Source organism: Eumetopias jubatus, unplaced genomic scaffold (genome assembly GCF_037043125.1).
Source record: "Eumetopias jubatus isolate StellerSeaLion01/CBP00866 unplaced genomic scaffold, mEumJub1_p1.0 scaffold_3, whole genome shotgun sequence".
NCBI lineage: Eukaryota > Metazoa > Chordata > Mammalia > Carnivora > Otariidae > Eumetopias > Eumetopias jubatus.
In genome coordinates, this window is record NW_028274809.1 from 150,525,536 (window position 1) to 150,534,957 (window position 9,422).

At 43.3% G+C, this 9,422-nt stretch overlaps 1 protein-coding gene across 1 annotated transcript; it reads right to left on the reverse strand.

Annotated features, from left to right (window-relative positions):
• Positions 1-1,269: 1,269 nt before the first annotated feature.
• On the reverse strand, positions 1,270-5,220 carry PCDH20 (protocadherin 20). Its single transcript, XM_028103403.2, has 2 exons — positions 5,089-5,220; positions 1,270-3,993 (listed from the first exon to the last, which is right to left on the reverse strand). Exons 1-2 carry the CDS (start codon positions 5,218-5,220, stop codon positions 1,270-1,272), a joined length of 2,856 nt encoding a protein of 951 aa, XP_027959204.1.
• Between the last annotated feature and the right edge of the window lie 4,202 nt (positions 5,221-9,422).

The window sequence follows — 9,422 nt, forward strand, 5'->3', positions numbered from 1 at the left end:
TATTTTGCTATAGCTCTCATATCAAATAAAATTCCCAGCTCAACACAATGAAGTGAAAGAGATCAATCACTAAGGAACCAGCTTGCTTCATGGCAAAGGATTCAGTAAAAGCTAAGTTATCAAAGAAATCTGCTGCTGGGCTTACAAATAAACTCTTGGACCTAATCCAAAGCCAAAGAAAGGAAGCCAGAAATGGTAGCCAACAAACCCAAACAACAACAAAAAGATAAGTATAACTTTTATATAAAGGGCCCAACTAAAACAACTGGTAGTGTACACTAGCTTCTAGAATAATTCCGTTTTAATATGATTTTTATTTTCTCATGTGATAAATGAGTTCAAGCACATAAAAACCTAATATATAACCCAAGTATGAACTACTACTGACGAGTTGTCAAAGCACCAAACTGTTGTGAACGCCTACGAAGCAACTAAGGATTGAAACAGGTCTTTGCTCCTGGCTGTTTCCCTTGGACACAATTTCCAGTTACAATGTCTATAAGGGAGAATATACACATTTCCCCTGTAATACTGGCAAGTGCAGTGGTAAAGGGAACAAAAAGCAATCTGAGTACACAGAAAGTGAAATACTCTTCAGCAGGTCAACTCTTTAACACGTAGCCATGTTTTCACCCTTTTGCTAAAAACAAATTGCACTTCTTTGTGATGCCTTCTCTTTCCAACTATACCTGATGTACTTGTGAGGTAATAAACATTCTGTTTACAAATGCATTTCTTTTCTTTCTTATCATACATTGAAGTGCGGTGAAATTCAGTTTATTTCAATTTCATATCTCTTAAATGGTAAAAACAATATATTTAAAATATACTCTTTCATTAATTTCATGTACAACAACTGTCCTGTACAATACCTCAAAACAGTTCCCTGCAAAGGAGCAGCTGATGCCCTCTTGTGGTTAAAGGACTTTTGAGACAAAAAAATGCAATGTACAATTTTCTTACCTTATTCCCAGGTTCTTTCATTCTGCTTGGTGAATGAAAGCTGCAAATCATGTCCAAGCTTTTTTTTTTTTTTTTTTTAATAACAGTTGTATAGCTGTTAGTACTCATTTTCATTAAAAAATGCTGTACACATTTTATAACCTCTGATTTTGAATTTAAAAACCTGTAAACAGCTTACTTACAATATAGTACAACTTATAAATTAGTCGTCCTTCATTGGAACTGTCATCTACACACTCTTGTTTAAGGTGATGAAGACTACCCAAAGTCAGCTAAAACATCTTTGTCTTATTCCATGATGAAATATCAAATATTAGAAATAGCCATTGGTTTCCTCTCTCTCATATGCAAGTCAATTTTTCCTTTGAGTGGAATTTGTACTTCCAAATTTTCGTCTTCCCTGTGATGGTTTTTCCCTCTCCTTAAACAGATGTATATGCCCATCCCTGTTACAAGTGTGATAGAACCCAAGCTTATTACAGACAGAGCCACTAGGGTGGGCACACAGGACACAGCCTCAACTTTCCTATGAGTTGGTTCTATTGAGATCTGTGGTTCTTTCTCCTCTATATTAATCTCTGGTTCCTTTCTTAAAAGACTCTCAATGTAGCTCTCGTTACTGACAGTGTCATTGACAAACAGGTTCACCATGACTGTGGAATGGAGAGGTTCGGGATAACCATGGTCACTCACTTTCACCAGTAAACGATGGAGTCCATAGTCTGTCTGCAGCAATGCCTCTTCCAAAGTAATGTTGCCGGTTTTAGGGTCAATCCTAAAGGACTCAGGCCTAGGACCCCTTCTTCCTATGATGCTATAAGCTATGACAGCATTCATGCCTGTGTCTTTGTCAACGGCGTAGACCTCTGTAACTGGGGAGCCGGGGAGAGTAGAAGGCAGTACCAACAGGTAGGACATGTTGGACTGAGGAAATAGAACCAGAGGAGGGTTGTCATTGATATCTAGAAGGAGAATTGTGATTTTTGCAGTCGAAGAGAGGGCCGGCTCACCCCCATCAACAGCTTCGACCCACAACGTATAGGAGCTTTGCTGCTCTCTGTCCAAAGAGACTTTAGCTCTCAACATGCCCTTCCCTGTGTCTATGACAAAAATATCACTTTGGTTCACCACCGAGAGGGCAACCCATCCATTTCGTCCAGCATCGGCATCTGTGACACTAATTACCCCAATTTCACCATATCCTGGAAAGTTTTCTGGCACAAAAAAGCTGAAGTCCTTGTTGATAAACCTAGGGCTGTTGTCATTTTTATCCAGCACAGTGAGAACCACAGTGGCAACTGATTCTCTGGGTGGCTTTCCAGAGTCAACAGCTCTGACTGTGTACCTGTACTTTTCTTTCTCTTCTCGGTCCAGCTGAGTGGAAACTGTCAGAATTCCTGTGACACTGTCTAAGGAAAAATATGAGGGGGCATCAGGTCCCAGGAAATAGGAAACTTGGCCTCTCTCTTCACTGTCAGCATCCGTCGCGTACAGCTTAGTCAAAAAGGCATGGGGCGCGTTGTTTTCTTCAATAGTTAGTTCCAGCAAGGGCTGCAGGAAAATAGGAGCATTGTCATTGTCATCTAAAAGTTGCACTTTAATAATTTTTTTGACATGAAATCCCTCAGAGTTCCAGGCTACCACAGCTATTTCATAGAACTGCTGTAGCTCATAGTCCATCGGTTTTGTGGTTTCCAGCAAATATTCATTATTGTACGGTTTGTAGGGTGATAACCTAAATGGTCCTTCACCGTCCAGGTAGCAGTTCACCTTGTATTTACCTTCTGGATCTCTTATGGTGAAGAACGCAATCGGAGTGTTAATAGGCTCCAGTTCTTTCAGGTAAACAACACCATCTACCTCATTTGCTATATAACGAGGAACAATTTCAGGTGGCCTGAAGATGACTTTGATAATGGTCACCAGGGCTGTGGTCACAGCAGGGATGCAGCCTGGCCCGTTAGCAAGGATGGTGAGCTTGTGCGTTTGCAGAACACTTCCCCCAATCTTACTGAAAAGTTGAATGACTCCCGTGGTTTCATCCAGATGGAATAAATCCTTGGATGCTTGTGGAACTTTCTGGCTGTAAGCATAAGTGATCTGAGCATTGGTTCCCAAGTCTCTATCCACGGCCTGGACCGCTGCAACCGGGGTGCCCACTGTAGCATTCCCAAACACAGTGACATTGATTTGTGAGTCCGTGAAGAGAGGGCAATTGTCATTAATGTCAGTTATGCCGATGGTGAGGGTGGCGCTGCCCAACAGGGGTGGAGACCCGCCATCCTCCGCTATGATGATGCTCACGTACTGGTCCTGGGTCTCCCTATCCAACAGACCCATGACAATTAGGTAGGGAGTGCGCTCCCCATTCTCATTCTCCTCCACATCCAAGGTGAACATGCGATGGTAGTCCAGTAAGCGGTAGGTCTGCACCCCGTTCGTGCCTATATCTGGGTCCATGGCAGGATGCTCTATGGCCAGCCGGGTGTTTATAGGTGCATTTTCTGGGACCCAAACCGAGATTTGGGAAACGGGGAACTGCGGGGCATTGTCATTGATGTCCCGGATAGCGATTTTCACCTTCACAAACCTAAAGTATTCCTGAGGCAGGACCAGTACATCCAAAAGCAAAAGACAAGAGTCAGAGGAAGGGGAGGAGGAGATGGAAATGCTGCCGCCCCAGGCTCCTCCACCTCCTTCAAGACACAGGGCCTCCCGGTCGATCTCCTGGGCAGAAGTGTGCAGCTCCCCGGAGCGGTTGTCCAGGGTCACGTACTGGCCACTCAGTCCCCGGGAGGCCAGGCTGAAGGAGAGAGGGGGGTTCCGCTCCGCGACGGGGCGCTCCGGTACCTGCGACAACTGGTCCTGCCTCCCGGCGGCGCGGGGTACGAGCCGCAGGTCCTCGGCCAGGCTGCCGATGAGCACCCCCGCGGGCAGTCCCTCGTTCAGGCTGTACAGAAGCTCCGTGGCCCGGCTGTAACTCGCGAGGCAGTTGAAGGGTCCCACGAAGAGGACAAAGAGAAACAGAGGCTGAAAGTGGAGGGGAGGGGAGAAGGCTCGTTACACACACGCGGGACCACGGAGATTGGAGTCAGAAACCAGGGCCACATTTAAAGTGGAAAAAAAAAAAGAAAGAAACCAGGGCCACAAGGTCATATTTGCCCGCATCCCCATTACCAAAGGCAAACCCTCTAGTCAGAAGAGGGATGAAGTGGAAACTTGCTGCAAAGAGATCTAGGGGGCAACACTGTCGCCAAAACTTATTTTTTTCTGTTCACTTTCTACCCTCCCCCTCCTTTCCCTCGCTCCTCATCAGCACTCTTATTCAGTTAATAATCGGAATCCCAAACCATAAAGCATCCCCGGAAACACACGCCAGAGTGGAGAGCACTCAACTCAGGGACTGCGCGACGCCGCAGGGAAACCACCCGGGTAGGTCATGGAGAGGGAGGAGGTGGGTAGAGGAGAGGACTGAGCGATGATGGGCAATTCATCAATTTATTTCCCATTGAAATGTTTCTACCACTAAGGTCTCTGGAGCGCGAAATGTGTCACATCCCTTATTATGAGAACACTGCCACCACCAACAATATCAATAATAATAATATGGAAAACAGTGACACTTTCCCTTTGGAAGCACCCCCGCCCCATTAAATAAACACTTTAGGTCAGAGAAGTGATTTTCATTTTAGCTCTCATCTAGTGTCAAATCGAAAGAATCTGGATCTCAACCGCCTATGAAGCCCTTCCTAATCCCCCTCCCCTAAGGAAAAAGAAGTAAACGCGGAAAATGCTTACGCAAAAAAGCAATTTGTCAATTACAGTGGACCGTCCTAGCAGGTGCGGACAGCAGGAAACCTCCTCACCCTAGTATGTCAAGCGGATCGAGCCCCCCCACCTCATCTGCCTACATTTCTATTTCAGAAACTTCCTCTCCCGACCCAAGGACTTGCCTATTCCTTGCTAAAATGGAGACACCTTATCCCAAACTCCCTTTCCCTCCCCCCCAACCTTCGCGTAAAGTTTGGATTAAGGGAAAAGGTTTGAAAAACCATCGGAAGTAGGGACTGCTTCACAGCACAGCAACTTGTCGGGGCTGCAGGGCTCCCGGACCCCAACCCTTACCGGCAGGTTTCTGTGGCTGATGCTGCTCCTGGGACGACTTAGACGCCCCATATCCAGGCGCGGGAGCCAGGTCGCCGGGCACCAGCTCACTGCCAGGGCCCGCGAGCTGCGCGCATTCCCTCGGCCGCGCATTCCCAGGGAGGCTGCAGTCAGCGCGCTCCTGGCGGGAGGGCGGCGGAAGACACTCCCTCTCTGTTCATGCAAATCACTGGGGAACTTCAGCCAATAGTCACTGGCTCGTCAATTAAGGATGGGAGCTAAAGGGGGGCAGAAAGGCGCGGGGCAGAAGGGCACCGTCATGGTTTCCTTCCCCGGGCGCAGTTAAGTCCCGACCCCGCCGGAGAAGCCGGAACGGGGGACTTGCCTCCGAAGACTGCGACCAGGCGCCCCCCGGTCGGGCGCCGGAGTGCGTGCCCACCAGCCTCCCTCCTCGCCGCACCAGTCAGAACCCAAGTCCACAGGTTGCGAGCGCGAGAGGGAGAGTTAGAATAAATAAATAAGCCCGCATGTATATCTGAACATATAGAGAGAGGAAGTCGGCGCTACAGAGCAGCCACAGGAGCGATCCCCAAAACGCTTGCTTTGCCACCAGTTCTTCGGAGAGACTTGCATCCAGCCCTGTGTGCACAGAGAAAGAAAAGCCGCGCTTCTCTGCGGAGGGAAGGAATTTCAAATTCTTTTTAAGGTGGTTTGAGCCGGAAAAGCAAATAGATGAATTCGGGGAGGGTTTTGACATGCTCTAATTTTGAATCTTCGCTGTTGGTGGTGGCAGAGCTTCTGCTAGTTTCCTAGTTGGAGGCGCAAGGGTCTCTGGGTGTCTGCCTTGTGGTCTTACTTTAGAGGCAGTTGTGGCTTCTGGCCAAGGGAGGAAAAGAGCCCAGAGGGAAAGTGGAAACAATTGTGTGGTAACTAACACAAGTAGTTCGGTCTGCTGGCAATTTTAACATACTTCTCGAAGGGAGGCATTTCCTTTTTTCACTCACTGACGCTTAGGTAAAAAATTGGTTACTTTTCGTTTCAAATGATTGCTTTTTTCTTTCCCTTGGAATGCTTACTGGGAAAGTGGCCCTTTAGAAAGGAATCCTGGAGGGGTGTGGTGCAAAAATGCTTGGATATTTCCTCTGATTCTCACACTAAAGAGCCATGTGACCTGTTTCTTCCTTTATAAAATCAGGGCTGGTGAGAGACTCCAGTGAATTAAGTCTGCGAAACACTTTTTGATCTGCAGGGTGCCGTATAAATAATGGAAAAGACCATTGGCATTTCCCTGAGTAGACATTTCTCTTCATCACTGGGTTTCCAGATAGCCTCTGCACTGCCCTGAACATAAAATCCTCCCCACCGAATATTTAGTGACTGAGCCCAGAATAGAAAAATCTTTCTCTTGGGTCAGAGATAGATCTGACATCCTGAGCTTTACATAGGAACCACTTTAATTTTCCTATTCTACCTTATACTAACTAGAATCTAAATTGGTTGGCTGAACTAATTGTTTTCCTCCTTCTTATTTTCTCTCCATCTCTGCTAATTCTAGAGACATGGAGTCCTAAATATTGACAACACACTACATCAAAACATCTGGTGTGTTTAACAGTTGCTTATTGCACAAATGGGACCATACATGGAGTCCACAAACAAAATTCCCTGTAATACATATCTGGCATGGATCATATGGATCTGATTTATAAAATTAGCCCCTTTAAGCTCTTTAGAATGAAACTGGAGTGCTGGTGAAGAGGTGAACACACAGAGGAACATGTACACGTGGGTGTGAAGCCGTTTTACAACTGATAAAGCACAGTCAGGGAAGGAGGATATGTCTCTTCTTCAGCTGCTAATTCTGCCCTCCAGATGAACTTTTACCATAACTGGTAAATATTTACTGAGGGATCTCTAGTTGAAACATGTCCAACTCCAAAAATCAGTACCAAGCTGCTTCAGAAATGTGTTTATGTCTTCGCGGCGCTCAATATCCACATCTTCTGGAAGTTTGGGGCACACGGCCAGAAGCAGGCCATACGTCCCCAGTGAGAGTACACGCAGGCTGGACCCACAGTCTGAATTAATTTTACATCTATACAGACAGCAACTGTGATAGACTGTATATCCCCCTTACAGTTCATGCCCTCTCCTATAGGTTAAAATCACTCACCTTATACTTTGGTGAAAACATAAGAATCTCTTTCCTTAATTTGTCCTTTGTTTACAATGACACTACAAAGGAGCTGTCGTTATGAAGACAATCCAGTTGAAGTGAAATTGCCTCTTTGTAATTATTTTGTCGACTGTCTTTAATTTTCCGTGGACTCTTAAGCTTTCTCTTTCTCTACTTTGCAGTGGGTAATTTGGCAGAGATGCACCATTTTCAAGTGTCCCCATACCACATCCCAGCAGAGTTTTGGTCTTCTGACCATATCATCCAGCTAATCTCTATGGAAAAGGTTAGTGCTTCTCCTCCCCTTCATAAAGTAGGCAAGAAATTAAATCTATGTATTCTATAATACATAGGTTTAGCAATAACTTTTCTAGAGTGTTTCTAAAAAGCATGACCATATGAAATATAATGGAAGTTGAAACACAGAAGTTAAACCTTCTGGAGATAATGTTTAGAATGACAATAATAAGTCCCATTGCTTTGTGATTGCAAAGTCCCTGGATGGAAGTTTGTCATCAAAACTGGAAGACCTTGGCACAATTGGAGGTAAAACCTTCATGTCACAATCCAAACTGTTAACTGAGCTACTTGTTATTATCTTTCCTTTTTGAAGATCTAAGCAGAGGTTTCCTGCAGGGTTATACTGTAATTGGGCCTCAGGAAGAAAAAAAAAAAAAAAAAGGGCCAAATTCCCTTCTTTCTTCTCCTGTACCTTCATCCTGGGTACGGTGAAAACATTCCCAAACTCCTGTCCCTTATGATGCCAGCCCTATGACCTACCATCTGGTGTCACATATTTCTTCTAAAGATGATCTGGAGAATTCTGTGCTATTCCTCCCTTGAAAATAATATTTACGAACTTCTCAGATGTCTCAATTGCTCTGGTCTGCTTCCCAGGTGTTTTGTAAAAATTGATCTGGAAGAGTAGTTAGATTATATGCCTCCCAAGCCTATTTTTTCTTTAGACAAGGAAAACAATTTTATACAATAGATGGTACACTGAGCAGAGCCAGGAAATTTGGATTCCATTCTCTGAGTTGCTGCTAGGTTACTGTGTGACTTTAGGTAAGTAATCACACCTCTCTGTTTCATATTTCCTATAAATACACTCCTACATACTACATGGACTTATATGCATTAAATGACTTACCTAATATCTGTCATTAACAGACATTGAATAATGATACACAGGTGACTCTGATAACTATTTACTGCATGATCTCACTGAAGGTTAGTAATAATTTTTCATTTACTGCAAGGCTTCTCCCCTTGTAGTCTTATCTCTTTATAAAGTGTGAGCATGATTGTAAGTGTCTGTCAGGATACCATCTTCAAACTGTCCATTTATCAAACATACCCTAAAACTTTAAAAATATTTGAAGTACTGTGTTTTCCAGGTAACTTTTATAATTGAGCCATTTGAAGTATTTTAGTAACAGTATGGTATCCACAAGTTTCATGTAATTAATATGTACAGAGATATTTAAACCTATTTTGAATCATAGTTCTATAAATGTTTTAATTGATGATTATAAATACGTATAAATTTAGAATATGACCTTATTTTAAGATTACTCCATTTTTGCTTATTCATATATGAAATTAGCGATCCTTTTAGATGACTTAGATGTATGTGTGTATATTTATGATGTATATATTATATATATGTAAGTGTAAATCCTATAAAATATAGGAATATAATATACAGTATAACAAAATAATTATAAGTATGTAATTAAATATGTTTTTATATATAACATTTTTACAAATACATTCTTTTGTAAATATAAATTATATATTTATACACATTACATTATATATATATATGGGATGTATGTGTGTATACACACACACACACACACATTCTTTGATCCAACAATCAAGACTGAGAGATGATCACATTTATAAAACCAGTACAATATTTGAAAAATAATAAAATCGACCATCTATTGCGTGTCAGTTATGTTTTGAACATGCTACTGGGTGCTTTACATGTGTATTTGCTTACTCTTCATAACAGTTTTATAATGTAGGTATTATTATTTCAATTTTACAGCCATAAGTTACATGCTTATCAGTATCTCTGGCCCCTATCCATGGCCTCCAAAGCACATGTTCTTTCTACTCTGGTACACCCTTCTCGCCTGAATGGATGGATCTAGGGCCTATATACATTTAA

Coding starts and splice junctions, on each gene's coding strand:
- PCDH20 (XM_028103403.2), bottom strand. CDS start 5,220: ATGCGCGGCCGAGGGAATGCGCGCAGCTCGCGGGCCCTGGCAGTGAGC. Junction 3,994..5,088: donor TCAGCCACAGAAACCTGCCG/GTAAGGGTTGGG, acceptor CTCCACTTTCAG/CCTCTGTTTCTCTTTGTCCT.